This window comes from Plecotus auritus, assembly GCF_963455305.1.
Source record: "Plecotus auritus genome assembly, chromosome: 8".
In the NCBI taxonomy this organism is placed as follows: Eukaryota; Metazoa; Chordata; class Mammalia; order Chiroptera; family Vespertilionidae; genus Plecotus; species Plecotus auritus.
This window is the reverse complement of record NC_137782.1, coordinates 128,571,479-128,588,405: the sequence shown is the minus strand read 5'-3', so window position 1 is coordinate 128,588,405 and position 16,927 is coordinate 128,571,479. Positions and strand designations below refer to the sequence as shown.

The window sequence follows — 16,927 nt, the reverse complement described above, 5'->3', positions numbered from 1 at the left end:
CCCGCAACCAAGGCACATGCCCTTGACCGGAATCGAACCCGGGACCCCCCAGTCCGCAGGCCGACGCTCTATCCACTGAGCCAAACCGGTTTCCGCAATGTGAATATCTTGTTCCAAATCCAACTTCACCCAATTGTTTTGACATCCATTGACGATTCTGAATCAATGGTTCACCAAATTAGATGTTTTCTAACTCCATCACTCTTTTACATTTATTAGTTGGCACTTTACCTGCCCACCTTTTTAGCCACTCTTTACAGTAACAGTCGGACAGTAGGCGCTCACGTATTTATTTGTTCAAGCAACGAATGAACAAATGCTCAGGTTGGTTAGGTTTCGGCGATCAGCTGCGTCTGGCAAGGGCTTGCCTTCCTCAGCCAATCACCGCGTGGTCCCGAGGCTTCCGAGCCTTCCAGGGCCTCGCTCCGTGCTCTCCTTGCTCCAATCACAAGCAAGGCTTTCCTGGACAGGGACCAATGGGTGCCGGCGAGAGGCGGGGCCCGACACGCGCCCGCGGTATAACCGCGCAGCCGGAGCGCGCGCTTCTCTTCAGGCTCCGACGCCGGTGCGGGGCATGGCTGCTTCATCCCTCGTGTCCACGTTGGCCATTCGGCTGCTCCGACCCGCACAGAACTGCTGCTTCCGTCATTGTCCACTCCATTTCTCGGCTGTTCGGTAAGAGAGTAGGGAGCGGGGGCCGCCTGGGCTCCAGTGGGACTCCGAGGGACTTCCTGAGCATCTGCGTCCGGGGCGGCTTGTCCACGGAGAGGACTGGCGGGGCGACGTGGCAGCCGAGCGCGGCTGCAGCCAGTGACCTGGGTGCTCGCCCGGCGCGGTGGACTGTGACCAGTGCCAGCCTTTCGGAGGGAGCCTGTCTCCCGCAGGCTCGGGGCATCGATCTTTCCCGGGGCCAGTCCGCTGGCGGGACGGGGTCCCCGGGGCGGAGCAGAGGCACTGGCGCGTTCTGGGGCGCCCGATTTACAGGAACATGCCGAGTTACCGAGCGGAACCTGTCGGCTGCCCTGGGTGATGCCGAGATCCGTCTTGGTGAAAGCAGAGGAGACGCTTTGGCGCGCGCCGGGAAGTGTTCAGAATGAGCAGCCTTCAGCGACAGTCCTTCCCCGGGACCCTAGCGGCGGCGGGGGTTGGTGCAGTCTGATGAAATCCCCGAGCCGCCCTGCTCCGGGGTACCGCATTTCCCACTGCTCCTGGAGGTGGGTGTGGCTCGCGCCTCTCTACACCCGGCCCTTTCCCTCCCAAGGGAATAAATGCTGTGATTACCTGGGCTTTGGCTGCAGCCCACCTAAGAGCTGCTCAATGCCAGGCAGTGTCAGCTGAGCTGATAAATAACCAGGAAAGAGGAGGGGAGCTCTGTTTGCGTTTCCATTGGGAGGTAATAGTTTTTTGCCTGGACCTCACACTCTCAATCTTAAACCTAGATTGCAGAACCTTTGGGGTAGCTGTGATTTCTCTCCTTAAATCTGTGCACTTTTCCATCTTTAGAACCTTAGCATTGCCAGCGACCTAAGCCTTGTAAGAGCAGCCCTTTCTTTCCTACAGGCACGGTGCTGTGCCCCACTGTGCGAATTCAGAGTTGATGAAAACTGTTCTTTAGTGGAACTCACTTGTCAAGGGGCAGAACACACGTGTGTCGTGTCCTCTCGGTGTAAAAATGTTATGAGACATTGCCAGGGAGCTGTAGAAGCACAGAATTCGGATTCATGCCCTCTTGAAAGAAGACTTGGGCGGGGACACTAAAGGCTTTTCTTCCTTTTTTTTAAGGCTTATCTTGGTCTGACCCTGACCTGCCTCTCCAGTATCTCTGTTACAGTCTGTTCTCCTCCTCCTTCCTCCCTTCCTGAGTTCTGGTCACTTGGGCCTGTGGCTTTTATGATTGAGTAGAGATTTATAACTGTCCTCTAATTTATTACCTACAGAACTGGACCAGTTTGCTTGCTCTCCAGCAACAAATACCCTCCTTTTACTTGCCTTTCTGAATGAACAAGTAGATTTCCATGTCTCTGAGGGCAATACTCAGTTTGGTATTTATGGTTCCGTTGTATTGCTTTACTGCTGGCATGTAGAACTTTAAAAAAAAAATTTTATTTTTAAAGAGGCTACATTTATTTCTTTTTTAGAGGGTTGGTCTGAGAGTTTCATGAACATAAACTCATGGTTAGAGAGGGAGAGAACTGTAGTCTAGGAGACAGTGGGGTATAAGGGAAAAGGGACTTTGGAGGCAGAGGTTTGCATTTGTATCTTGTATCTACTGTCCTCAGTTTCCCCTTCTGCATAACAGGGTTATTATAATAGCCCCAAGGTAACTGAGAGTAATCAATGCAAACGTCTTAGCAAAATATCTAGTGTTTAATAGATACTAGTTCCATCCCACTTTGTGTCTGTCTTCAGCCATTTCTGGTTCCATTAGTGGATAACAAGAATTCTTTCTAAAATAATCTGATCTTGAATTGTAAAATGAACCGGATGTTAATTGGATTAGGAGGAGAGTGGAGATGCTACTGACTAGAATTTTAGTTTTGATTTTGAATAATCCTCGTGACTTCTTTCTAGGTCATAATTTTAACAGAAAAATTTCTAAACACATCATGAAAGCACTAAATTGCGAAATAAGTATTAACTAATATAGTTAATGTGTTTGGGGTTTCCCATGGAACTGAGTCTGTATTTCTGTTTATTTTGAGGTATCTGCCCTTTGGCAAAAAAGATGATGGGAAGTTAGGTAATGACTCACTTGCTTCGGGGCTGTTCCGCATGTTGCTGAGCTGTGGTATGCAGAGGAGGGCTGAAACAGTTACATTACAAGAAAAAGCATTGTGGCTTTTTTGTTTTGGTTCATGTTATTCTTTGACAGTTTTGTCTCTTTTTTTTTGGCAAATTGGCACAACATCCAGAATCTGCCTTTGGGATTTGGAACTCTGGTTTGTTTATCCTAGAACCCTGTGTCCTTAACTTCAGTGTATCATTCTTAGCCCAAATGTGCTGTTACATTCTCTCTAAGTTTATTGCTTTCAAAAGGAACTTTTTAATGAATTGCAAGCTAAGTCCTTCTCATGGAATACTTACATAAGTATATCTATATATGTATACTAGAGGCCTGGTGCATGAAATTCGTGCACGGGGGTGGGGGTGGGGGTCCCATCAGCCCAGCCTGCACCCTCTCCAATCTGGGACCCCTTGGGGGCAGTAGGACATCCCTCTCACAATCCGGGACCGCTGGCTCCTAACTGCTCACCTGCTTGCTGGCCTGGTCACCCCATGCAGCCTGCTGTTCAGTCGTTTGGTTGTCCCTCACGAACCCCCCTGCCGGCCTTGTCGCCCCACGCTGCTATTCGGTCATTACTTTGATGGCGTCCTGGACAATTTGCATATTCCTCTATTATTAGTATAGATATATTCTTATGAGTATATAAGTAGATAAATATATCTATTGCATATTAAGGTTACATATGTGTGAATATAAATCTAACCAACAGAAGAGAGTAAGAAATTAATTTTTATTGAATATATATGCCTGGAAGTTTATTTGTTATTTTCATTCAATATAAATGAGTGTCCTAAGCCCTCTGTAGTTTTTCACTCTATAGTTTCCTAAGATTTCAAAATGCTTTTCTGGCCTGGGGGGGGGGGGGGGCGCGGGGGCGGTGACCATGCCTAATATAGATCAGGCATGTTGCCAGGGGTACTTGTATCAGCAAAGTCCTTTTTTTTTTCCTTCATATATTTTTATTGATTTCAGAGAGGAAGAGAGATAGAAACACCAATGATGAGAGAATCATTGATCAGCTGCTTCCTGCACAGCCCCAACTGGGGAGTGAGCCCGGGTCCCTTCAGTCCTCAGGCTGACACCCTATCCACTGAGCCAAATCAGCTAGAGTAGCAAAGCCCTTTTAATGAAGTCCCCTTCAACTCTAATTCTGAGCTGGATTTGTAAATATTAACATGTCTTCAATTCCTTACTGTACCATGGATCTATATGAAATGATATTAATTTGTGCTGTGCTAGTACTATTAGATATAATCTGAGTAAAATTATTTGGTTGTAAAAAAAAAGTATTTGACTTGCTATAAAATGGTATCTTCTTAATACCTCACAAGATGCAAATACAGATTAATATAAGGTTTAGATATAAAATTACTGCTTTGTATCTAAGACATTGAGATGTAAAGTACTTATTTAATCATAATGCAAATAAAAAGTAGACAATAAAGGCTTAAAGACTGTTAAAACTTTAAAAGCCGTAGCTGGTTTGGCTCAATGGGTAGAGCGTTGGCTTAGGGACTGAAGGGTCCCAGGATTCCGGTCAAGGGCACATGTCTGGGTTGCAGGCTCGATCCCCAATAGAGCGTGTGCAGGAGGCAGCCGATCAATGATTTTCTCGCATCTTTGATGTTTCTATCGCTCTCTCTCCCTTCCTCTCTGAAATCAATAAAAATGTTTTTAAAAAGAACCACTTTAAAATTCTATTTTAATTAGTAGGCCTTGAGAATTAATCATATCTGACCATACAAGTCATCCAGTACCTTGATGTTGTCCTTGAGAATTAAACATGTGCCATGATCCTGGCTGACGTGGCTCAGTGGTTGAGTGTCAACCTATGAACCAGGAGGTCACGGTTCGATTCTCAATCAGGACACATGCCCAGGTTGTGGGCTCAGTCCCCAGTGTGGGGCATGCAGGGGGCAGCTGATCGATGATTCTCTCTCATCATTGATGTTTCTATCTCTCTCTCCCTCTCCCTTCCTTCCTGAAAACAATAAAAATATTTTTTTAAAAAATGTGCCATGAAGGGAAGTAGATTGTTTTAATGTTTCAAACAGTTGTGTTTCATTGGTCTTGAGGTTGGAGCATTACTCATGACACTGAGGACACAAATCGAAAGGGAAAGACTTGTTTTCAGTGGCATCTTTGTGCTTAAGGAGCAGATGCTTATCCTACTTTACGTAATGGGAACTTTGTTGTAAGGATTTGTGTGGAAACAAGGAAACCAGGAATCTTCCATATTGGAACGCAGGAAGAACTGTCTAACCAGTTCCCAGTTCTTGTTGGGAAGAGATAGCCTTTCAAAGATCTGAACATGGTTTTGGTGATGGGAGGTTCCTCCAGATCCTGAGTTTCCTCATTGCCCCACCCCAGCCAGCAGTTTTCCCTCCAACAGGACTGCTCTTCCCTCTGTCGTATGACTGGATGCTAACAACACGGGCAAAACACAAACTACAAATGGTATATCAGCACATAGGAAGAACTATTTAACCTCACAGTGGGGAGGGGGTAAAATAAAACAATTTTATTTATCTGTTTGTTTATTTAGCCTATCGATTTGTGAGCGTGCAGGGGGCTGTGGCATTAAAAGCCTAGACCAGTGGTTGGCAAACTGCGGCTCGCGAGCCACATGAGGCTCTTTGGCCCCTTGAGTGTGGCTCTTCCACAAAATACCACATGCAGGCGCACATGTACAGTGCGATTGAAACTTCGTGGCCCATGTGCAGAAGTCGGTTTTCGGCTCTCAAAAGAAATTTCAATCGTCGTACTGTTGATATTTGGCTCTGTTGACTAATGAGTTTGCCGAACACTGGCCTAGACTCAGGACTGAGACAGCTGGGTGTGAGACCCCACTTCGCCGAGTACTAGCTGTCAGTTACTTAAACTCTCTGAGCTTCAGATTAGTGATGGGAACTGTTTCAGTCAACTTCATACTCCTGCATAGGTAGCTGAATACAGATTTCCCACTTTGAATCTGTTCTTCAGATTGCACTTGTTCCTCAGGTTAGGTACCACGTATTTTAATTTAAACTGTAGGAGCGGGAAGGCAGGGGAGGTTAGCGGAGGGGGGGTGGGCTGTAAGAGATCAACCGAAGGACTTGTACGCATGCATATAAGCATAACCAATGGATACAAGACACGGGGGAGGGGGGGCAGGTAAAGGCATGTACTGGGGGATAGGGGAGGCCAGGGGGCAGGTCAATGGGGAAAAAAAAAAGGAGACATATATACTACTATTTGTAATACTTCAACAATTAAAAAAAAAAAAAGAAAAAAAATAATTTAAACTGTAGGTTTTGGGTATTTTTCCCCTACGTTATTGAGAAATAATCGACATACACCACTGTATAAGTTTAAGGTATACAACATGATGGTTTGCTTTGCCAATATTGTGAAATGATTACCAAATAGGTTTAGTTAACATTCATATCACGTCATGCAGACACAATAAAAAGAAAAAAAATATTTTCTCCTTGTGCTGAGAACTCTTAGAATCTACTCTCTTAACAGCTTTCCTCTGTATCATGCGGCCGTGTTAACTATAGTCATCATGTTGTACATCACATTTCTTGTACTTCATTATCTTATAACTGGAAATTTGTACCTTTTGACTACTTCCCTCCAATTCCCCCTCCTCCTCTCCCTCAAAATTTGGGGTATTTCATACTCTTTTTTGTAGTCTGATCTTTACTTTTTACAAAAACTCAAGCTAGTATTTGGTTTTGTGATTCTCTTGCCTCCTACAGAAATGAAGCTGTTGTCATTTCTGGAAGGAAACTTGCCCAGCAGATCAAGCAGGAAGTGCGGCAGGAGGTGGAAGAGTGGGTGGCAGCCGGCAACAAACGGCCATACCTGAGTGTGGTTCTGGTTGGCGAGAATCCTGCAAGTCATTCCTATGTCCTCAACAAAACCAAAGCGGCTGCAGATGTGGGTAGGTGACACGCTCAGATCCGGACTGCTTGTAAAGTGAGGCTTATCCGGGGCAAACCCCATGTAATTTATTACTCTTTTTTTTTTTTCTGACCAGAGACCCAAGCAGAAGAAGCTAATCCTATCTAATAAAAGAGTAATATGCAAATTAACCATCACTCCGCTACACCCACAAGCCACGCCCACCAGCCAGTCAGGAGTAAATATGCAAATAAACCCAACCAAGATGGCTACGGCCACAGAGAGCAGGAGGGAGGCTTGGGTTTCCCCAGCAATGGAGGAAGCCAAGCTTTCCGCCTGCCCTTACTGGCCTAGGCCTCCACTCAAGGCTACAAAGTTTCAATGATAGAAGATACATAAAACGAAACAGAAATGGCAGCAGCCACGGAGCTGGAAAGAGCAGGAGGCTAGGGTTGCCCCTGGCGATGGAGGAAGCCAAGCTTTCCATACACCCTGGCCGGCCCAGGCCTCACTTAAGGCTACAAAGTTTCAATTATAGAAGATACATAAATCCCAATAGAAATGGCTGCCACCACGGAGCAAGCAGAAGGCTTGGCTCGGCTCCAGGCTACAAAGTTTTAATTGTAAAAGATAAATAAACCCCTGATACCAGGGCCTCCGCTTGGGTCACCAGGGGGCATGGCTGGCCTGCAAACCAACACAGGCCCCTCGCCCAGGCCGCCCCACGCCCCAAGGGAACCCCCACCCTGATCCAGGACACACTTCAGGGCAAACCAGCTGGCCCCCACCCGTGCACCAGGCCTCTATTCTATCTAATAAAAGAGTAATATGCAGATTGACCATCACTCCAACACCCAAGATGGCTGCCTCCATGTGGTCAAAGATCCTGCCCCCATGTGGACACAAGATGGCCACCACAAGATGGCCAGCAAGGGAGGGCAGTTGGGAGGGACCAGGCCTGCAGGGGAGGGCAGTTAGGGGTGACCAAGCCGGCAGAGGAGGGAAGTTGGGGGCAACCAGGCCTGCAGGGAAAGGCAGTTGGGAGGGACCCAGGCCTGCAGGGGAGAGCAGTTGGGGAGGACCAGGCCTGCAGGGGAGGGCAGTTAGGGGTGACCAGGCCTGCAGGGGAGGGCAAACAGGCTGGCAGGGGAGCAGTTAGGCATCAATCAGGCTGGCAAGGGAGTGGTTAGGGGGTGATCAGGCTGGCAGGCAGAAGCAGTTAGGGGCAAACAGGAAGGCAGGCAGGCAAGCTGTTGGGAGCCAGCAGTCCTGGATTGTGAGAGGGATGTCCCAACTGCCCATTTAGGCCCGATCCCACCGGGATCGGGCTTAAACAGGCTGTCGGACATCCCTCGAGGGGTCCCAGATTGGAGAGGGTGCAGGCTGGGCTGAGGGACAGCCCCCTCCCCCCCCCCCCCCCCCCGTGCATGAATTTCATGCACCGGGCCTCTAGTATGATTGAATAGACAAAACTTTGTCAGAAACAGCGTGTATCTACTGGGGAGGCTTATAGACTAGGACAAAAGGAATATGGTTTATCTTCTTTGCCTCTGGTTTTAACATTGGACGGGTGGCCTTGAACACACATCTGCTTTTCTTGAGCAATGATAAGAGTATCTGACTGAGGTGTTTGAGCACTTGTCATTTAAGGCAGTAGAGTGGGGGTGGGGCAGATTGAGGAGGAGACCTCAGTAATGTAGCCTAGGACACAGCATAGAGTTGAAGGAAATGAATAACTGACTTCCGGGAAATAGCTTTTGATTTCTTCACCGGTTGGTTCCAAAGCCAGTTAAACCTTGCAGTTTAGAGGTGGTTGAAGTTGTGAATGCCGAAGGCGTGGGTCTGGGTGGGCGGTGGGAGATTTGTGGTCTAGGTCTCGCTGTACCACAGGCTTTGTGTGGGTTAGATCAGAGGTGGGTGGGCTCATCTGTGGGTCAGTAATCTGAGCAGGTGCCCTGTCCTTCTGAGGGGCTGTGAAAGGATTGGCGTGACTGGGCGGTGTTACTAGACTGTGAGCCCTTGATATATACATTTTTCAATTGGTATACTCTATTCTTTATTCCTGAAGAGTGAGGACTCCTGCCCTTCTCATTGGAAAACCTTTAGAGCCTCTAGAAAATAGCAAGCCGTGTTTTCCTAAGACATTGGGAGGCACCATGCTGCAGGGGGGAAACAGGACTTTGAAACTGGAAGATTGGTTTCGCTACTAGCTGGCTTGTTTCAGTTTCGCCGTGCCTCAGTCTCCTGTCCACAAAATGAGGTTAATGAGGATTACATAAATAACATATAGAAACGTCAAGCTAGCATTCTCTAGTGTATATATTTGTGACGTTACTGTTTCAGGTTCGTTTTGAGCTGATTCATGCTTTTGAGCTACCAGGTGGATGTGATAATAAACACCTCAATAGCAGAAGACTGGCAGGCAACATTGCATATAAATGCCTCAATATATATATATATATTTCTAATATATTTTTATTGACTTCAGAGAGGAAAGGAGAGGGGGAGAAATAGAAACATCAATGATGAGAGAGAATCATCGATCAGCTGCCTCCTGCACGCCTCCTACTGGAGACCAAGCCTGCAACCGGGCATGTGCCCTGACCAGGAATCAAACCCAGGACCCTTCAGTCCGCAGGCTGGCACACTATCCACTGAGCCAAACTGGCTAGGGCATGGCTCAATATATTTTTAAAAAAATATATTTTACTGATTTTTTTAGGGAAAGGGACAGAGCCAGAAACATCGATGAGAGAGAAACATCGATCAGCTGCCTTCTGCACACCTCCCACTGGGGACGCGCCCGCAACCAAGGCACATGCCTTGACCAGAATCAAGCCTGGGACCCATCAGTCCACAGGCCGACGCTCTATCCACTGAGCCAAACCGGTTAGGGCTGCCTCAATATTTTTTAACTTTGAAATTTTCTTATAGGAATCAACAGTGAGACAATTGTGAAACCCGCTTCAATTTCAGAGGAAGAACTGTTGAACTTAATCAGTAAGCTAAATAATGACGATAACGTTGATGGCCTCCTGGTTCAGCTGCCGCTTCCTGGTGAGTTTTGGGCTCCACCATTTAAAAGGATTTCTGAGGAGTGGAGAGGCCTGGTTACTTTATACTGCTGGCCCCTAGTGTGAACCTGACTCAAAGAGGAGGTAAAGTCCAGAGAGTGAATTTTTTATTAGATATTTGGCAGACCTACTCAATGAGGGGAAGTAGAGTTTGCCATCCTAAAATACGGCTTTGGGGATATTGATTATTTTAAGCTGGTTATTTTCAAGAAACAAAAGACTTAGGGTAAACCTTTGACCTTCCCTCAGACTGCCTAAGGGAATTTAGATAGAGGTCCTGCTCTAGGAAGGGAGATAGCATCAGAGATATAAACCAGTTGTGATAAGCAGAGAGAAGGTTAGCAAGCCCCTTTAATAAAGTCTTTTCTGTGTCCCATTGTTAAAGATGGTCCAACAAACATTTATTTACCAAACATTTGCTTTTCCATCTCCATGTGAATTACCTTCCAGTTCCCAACCACAATCCCCTTTCTCCTTAGCTCAAAATCAAATATAAGCCTTAACTGCCTAATCTGTCCTGTGTCTCATATTATTTTTCTTTCTTTTTCTTTTATTAGAGAGGGAGAGAGAGGAAACATTGATCCGTTGTTCCACTTGGTTATGCATTCATTGGTTGATTCTTGTGCGTGCCCTGACCAGGGATTGAACTTGCAAATCTTGGTGCGTTGGGATGACACTCTAACCAACTGAGCTACCCAGCCAGGGCCAGTGTCATATTCTTTTTTTTTTTTTTTTTTTTTTTTTTTTTAATATATTTTATTGATATTTTACAGAGAGGAAGGGAGAGGGATAGAGAGTTAGAAACATCGATGAGAGAGAGACATCGATCAGCTGCTTCCTGCACACCCCCCACTGGGGATGTGCCTGCAACCAAGGTACATGCCCTTGACCGGAATCGAACCTGGGACCCTTCAGTCCGCAGACCGACGCTCTATCCACTGAGCCAAACCGGTCAGGGCCAGTGTCATATTCTTACGGAATCCTGGAATATACATACATAATAAATTTGGACATTTTCTCCTGTTAATCTATCTTATGTTAATTTGATTATTAGTCCAGCCAGAAGAATTTAGAAAGATAGAAAGAAAAAGAAATTTTCCTCTCCTACATCAGAATACCAATTACTCCCTGATTGACATTGAGATCTTGATACCAGGAACAGTGCAGGGAAGCAGTTATACAAGAGGACATTGGCTTTGATACTGGCATTTGGCTTTGCTTGATGTGTTCCTTCTGAGTGGATGGAAGAAGTAAATCATCGAGGCACTTAGAGGCAGGTTGTAGAAAGATAACAGGTTTGCACAACAAACCAGATAGGCTGGGTCAAGCAGGAGTAACTATGCAACAGTGAATGAGGCCACTGGTCTGGTCTCTTTTTCAGAGCACATAGATGAGAGGAAGATCTGCAATGCTGTTTCTCCAGACAAGGATGTTGATGGCTTTCATGTAATTAATGTGGGGCGACTGTGTTTGGACCAGTATTCCATGTTACCGGCTACCCCCTGGGGTGTGTGGGAAATAATTAAGCGAACTGGTAGGTCTGTCCACAATTGTATGTCTGTTAGTATTATGAAAGCAGTACTTGCAAATGGTAAAAGAGTGAAAACTCCCACCTATGACCTCTAGTCTTTCGCCCCAGAGCCTTTCTAGCAGTTGCCTATGACTGTTTATTTTTTTAATTTAATTTTATTGTTGACAATATTAAGAGATGTCTCCCATCTTCTCCCTTATTGACCCCCTCCACCCAACCCCCACCCCACCCAGGCCTTCCTCATGCTATTGTCTGTGCCTACGACTGTTCTGTTCTCTGCGGACAGAAGCCTCAGAGAAGGAAACTTTGGTAGTGGTGATAGTGCACTTTTATGTAACATTTTGTAGTTTACAAAATGTTTTCTTTAAGTCTTGAAGTGATAGGGCCAATTGACTGAGGCAATCAGCTTGGCGACTTCATTCATTATTATAATTATATTCACGTCCTAGGCCATCTGCCTTTTCCTTTGGTGCCCTAAGACAGTCTGGCATTACTTTTAAATATATATTATTTTAAAAAACAAATTTTTTTAAATTCTTTATTGTTGAGAGTACTACATATGTCCCACTTTTTCCCTCATTGATCCCCTATATGTTTTTAAATAGGCATTCCCACCCTAGGGAAGAATGTGGTTGTAGCTGGAAGGTCCAAAAATGTTGGGATGCCCATTGCAATGTTGCTACACACAGATGGGGCGCATGAACGTCCTGGAGGTAAGCGAATCACTTTCAGAAGAGTGTCTTCTCCCTTATGGGAGACCTTCAGAGGCTGTCCTGTGGACCAAGTGTTTACTTTGTTAAACATCCAAGGAACATTGTATTTGCATTTGTTGCATTTTTGTTAACAGATATCCTATATAATAAAACCCTAATATGCAAATCGACCGAACGGTGGAACAATTGGTGGAATGACCGGTCGCTATGATGCACACTGACCACCAGGGGACAGATGCTCCACACAAGAGCTGCCCCCTGGTGGTAAGTGCGCTCCTACAGGGGGAATGCCGCTCAGCCAGAAGCCAGGCTTATGGCTGGTGAGCACAGCAGCGGTGGCGGGAGCCTCTCTCGCCTCCGCTGCAGGCGGGTGATAAGGAGTGAAGGGTCCTGGACTGCAAGAGCCCCAGACTGTGAGAGGGATGCCTGACTTCCCCTGGGGATCGGGCCTAAGCCGGCAGGCGGACATCCCCCAAGTGGTCCCAGACTGCGAGAGGGTGCAGGCCAGGCTGAGGGACCCAACCCCCCGCCCCCAGCCAGTGCACAAATTTTGTGCACCGGGCCTCTAGTTTGGGGTATAGTCTTTGTGGGAGAAGCAGTACTCAGTGTCACCTGAAAGTTTATTTATATTCATTTATTATGGAACTAGTTCAGAAATGGATAAGCCTCAAAAATTTAAGTTTTATAAGTATAAGCATGGTTGTAGGCAATTAGAAATTTTCAGTTATGGCTTTGATAGTTGGAGTTAAGAGGCAATTCTTTTTCAAAGTTAGTATCTTGCTCTGTGTCATTTGGTAGAAAAAAAATCTTCGTATGTACTAATATATGTAATATGTTAAAAAAAATAAAGAAAAAAATAAAAAGCAATTCCAGATTAAAGGGAATTTACAACAAATTGTATATAGTTCTCTTGAACAACTAAACATAAAAGATAATTTCAGGACAACTGGAAAATATTTTAATTTGGAAAGGTTATTAGAGAATACTAGGAAATTAATGTTATGTTTATTAGGTATGATAATGATGTCAAGGATAGATAATACATTATTTTTTTAATGCATAATAAAATAATTAAGAATGGAAAAAAAATTCTTAATAACCTAAAAAAAAAAATCTTCGACCATTGCAAAAGATTGACTTAATATGACTCTAATGTGTCATTATGTCAAATTCTGTTAATTTGTTTAAGAAAAAGCCTCAAATCAGAGTTATCATGTGTGATTATCATAATATGAACCTACATAATTACATCAGAAATAATGGCAAAACTAAATATTTCCAGATATCTTCTAGCAAACTTAAAAAATAACCCTTGAGTAATTCTGGTGATATTTTATTTAGCAAAGGTAAAATTCTTGAAAAACTGTTAAATAGGCTAAAGAATAAATCTAGTTATATATGACTCCAAAGATTAGAGCTAGGAGTAAGGTAAAAGTTACAAGAAATTGAGTATTAATTAATTAAAAAAAAAAAAGACAATTGGCTGTCTAGAAAATATGGCACATGAATTAAATCAATTATTTTCTCAGAGATGTTGAGTTTCTAAAATGGTTTGCCTAGTTGACACCTACTCCAATCCCAGCTTTGATTCAGAAATCATACATTTACTTTTTAATTCATAGGTGATGCCACTGTTACAATATCTCACCGATACACTCCCAAAGAGCAGCTGAAGAAACATACCATTCTTGCAGATATTGTGATCTCTGCTGCAGGTAAGAGCACCAGGGAAGGGGACGGAAGGACATCAGAAGATGGACCTCTTGTCTTAGAACTTGCCTGCTTCGCTGCCATTCCTTTCATTAGTGCCCTAGGATGACACCATGAGTTGCCTACAAAGATGAGGAAAGAGTTGTGCTTGGTATAGTGGTTTCTGTCATTTCATCATAGACTTGATGGATGAAAGTTATTTCTATAGTCTCAAAGGATTTCTATTTACTATATGAAGTTTAAATGTTTCCTTGGTTAATAGTTCTTGTAGGTATTTATAAAACAAGCTAACTTGTTCTTCCAGGTCTCTTAAAATTGAAATTAGATAAGAATCTGACAGGCGTTTTCAGATGTTTCCGTAAGGTGATCGAGCATTCCTATCTCCATTTCCCCAGGCATTCCAAATTTGATCACAGCAGATATGATCAAGGAAGGAGCAGCTGTCATTGATGTGGGAATAAATAGAATTCAGGATCCTATCACTGCTAAACCCAAGTTGGTTGGAGATGTGGATTTTGAAGGTAAATAGTATAATTTAAAAAAATATATAAATCATTAAATACTACCATTAGTGGACATTTAGGACTAATCATTTTCATATAAGTTTTAAACTTGTGTTACTCTGGTAATACCATTTAAAAGGCTTTCAACAAGAATTAAGAGAAATGTCTTTTTAAAGTTATAGACATTCTAGAATTATTTTAGTTGTTTATATCATAAAATTGTGGACAGCAGGTATAAACTTTACAGGGAATTGTTTTTCCTTAGGGTTATTTCATAATTAAAACAACTTCAAGATTTTTAACAAGTCTGAAAATTTAATGAAGTGATTTCCCTAAACCATTGAGTCTCCTAAAAAGTGTTACGGAATTTTTCATTTTAAGAGGAGATCCCAGACCTGGAATGTTAAAACAGTCCAGGAAAAAGCCATGTTCTTGAAAATTTGGCACTTCCTAGTACTGTAGATATCTCCTTTCAGTTCACAAGGCATTATGTTTATCTGAATTTTATGCTGATATTTCTAGCTTTCTCTTTCTGTTAAAGCAGTCAGACCCAAGCCTAGGTAACCAAGTGTTTTTTTTTTTGTTTGTTTGTTTTTTTAAATATATTTTATTGATATTTTACAGAGAGGAAGGGAGAGGGATAGAGAGCTAGAAACATCGATGAGAGAGAAACATCGATCAGCTGCCTCCTGCACACCTCCCACTGGAGATGTGCCCGCAACCAAGGCACATGCCCTTGACCGGAATCGAACCCGGGACCCTTCAGTCCGCAGGCCGACGCTCTTTCCACTGAGCCAAACCGGTTTCGGCGGTAACCAAGTGTTTTTTTAAGATTGAGTTAAAGACCTGGCCAGGTGCTCACCAGTTGGTTAGAGCAGTGGTCGCCCACCTTTCAGACCTCACGGACTACCAGTGGTCCACGGACCACCGGTTGGCGACCGCTGGGTTAGAGCATAGTCCTGATTCACCAAAGTTGCAGGTTCAATCTCTGGTCAGGGCACATACAAGAAGCAACCAGTGAATGCATAAATGAGTGGAACAACAAATAGATGTTTCTCTATCTCTCCCCCTTCCTCTCTCTAAAATCAATTTAAAAAGATTGGATTAAAAAATCTTGCTTCTTTCCAGAAAATTGCTTTGCTTGGTATTTTGGGCAAACAGTATGAATAAATATAGCATATAAATAAAATTAAGAAAATGTTGTAAGCCGGTATTAACTGAGGTAATGCTTATGGTAGACCTCCCATACAGTCAACCTACTGAGATGTTTCTTTTTAAGTAGACTTAATATGGAGGAAAGTGTGGCTGGTAGATTATAGGTGATTTAGATGTATAAATATTCCTTGAACAACTTTGCTTAGTATGTGCATGTTATTTTGTTAGTATGTTCAAAAGCCTTTACTCTTAATTAGTGTGATTAATATGAGTTTGAGGTTTATGAAGGTGCTTATGTATATTACTGCTTTTTTTTCCAATGCTTCCCATGATATGTTAAAATACATACATGTCCTTTGTCATAATTAAAGCAGTTCGCTGTTTTGTTTCTTCTATATAGAAGTCCGGAAAAAAGCCGGTTACATCACTCCAGTCCCTGGGGGTGTTGGTCCCATGACAGTGGCGATGCTAATGAAGAATACCATTATCGCTGCAAAAAAGGTGCTGAGGCTTGAAGAGCGGGTGGTACTGAAGTCTAAAGAGCTTGGAGTGGCAACTAACTAACTATTGTGTCTTCCGGGTCATGAACAGTACTCCAAGCCAGTTCAAGAGGCAAAACAGGCCAATAGAAATGCAGCATCTCTTATTTATTCTACTGACATGGTTTTAAACAATGCTTTGTATTTATTGAAAGCTTAAATGGATGGATGCTTGTGCACATAGCTCTCCCCAGTACCTCACCAGGGATCATGCCATTATCATGCTGGGTCATGTGATCTGGCCAGGAGAGGAGCCATTAGCCTGGTGATTGCATGGGGGACACGCAATAGAGAAGGGCTGCTTTACTTTGTCAGACCACTTCAGTTACAAATTGCCTTTTCCAGGATTGCATTTCCCAAGTGCTATTCCAATAAGAGTTGATACTCACTTTAGGTTCCAAACCTTTTGAGCTCAACTGGTCAAACCAAAGGAAAAATGTTGCTAGAGAAAATTAGGGAAACGGTACAAAAGAAGAAATGATAGTAATTTGAGGAGAAAAAATTTACCCTAATTTTATATTGACGGATAACCAGAAGAAAAGCTACCTGTTAATAGTATCCTGTCATTTTAAAGCTTAGTTAGTCATTGGGAAAATGTCTGTGTGCTATTAGCCTTTATTTTATGTGTGTTACCATTCATGAGGTCCCCTTTTGGTTTTCTGGGGTTGAAAAGCTTATTTTATAAGTAATTCAAGTGTATTGTCATATTTGGTTTTTCCTATATCCTTGAACTTTATTGTTAATTTTTTTGTACTGTTGGGGAGGTCTGTATGGTTTCTTTAGTAGATCTTGAAACCTATTTTTGAAAAACAAAACTTGGGCTTGATAATCATTAGGGCAGTTGTATAAGTATGCAATTGCCTTTTCCACCAAAGAATTGTCAGCCTGCTGCCTGCTTTCTCTGATGTACCTATTGGCTTTCCCCGATAGGTTTTTGAGAGCTTGAGTTAATATTGAATTTAATCAGACTTTCTGATTAAGTTTTTTGTTTTATTTTGTTTTTTTAAATAAAACACTCTGACTAGTATG

The 16,927-nt window shown here is 43.5% G+C and overlaps 1 protein-coding gene across 2 annotated transcripts; it reads left to right on the top strand.

Annotated features, from left to right (window-relative positions):
• Window positions 1–501: 501 nt before the first annotated feature.
• Window positions 502–16,927, top strand: MTHFD2 (methylenetetrahydrofolate dehydrogenase (NADP+ dependent) 2, methenyltetrahydrofolate cyclohydrolase). Of its 2 annotated transcripts, none has more exons than XM_080683907.1 (8): window positions 502–675; window positions 6,529–6,713; window positions 9,608–9,730; window positions 11,129–11,281; window positions 11,884–11,991; window positions 13,614–13,706; window positions 14,097–14,222; window positions 15,760–16,927. In XM_080683907.1, exons 1-8 carry the CDS (start codon window positions 575–577, stop codon window positions 15,921–15,923), a joined length of 1,053 nt encoding a protein of 350 aa, XP_080540033.1. In that variant the 5' UTR covers window positions 502–574; the 3' UTR covers window positions 15,924–16,927. The 2 variants fall into 2 exon arrangements, with proteins under 2 accessions (XP_080540033.1, XP_080540034.1); XM_080683908.1 differs by lacking the exon at window positions 502–675 and adding an exon at window positions 1,095–1,214.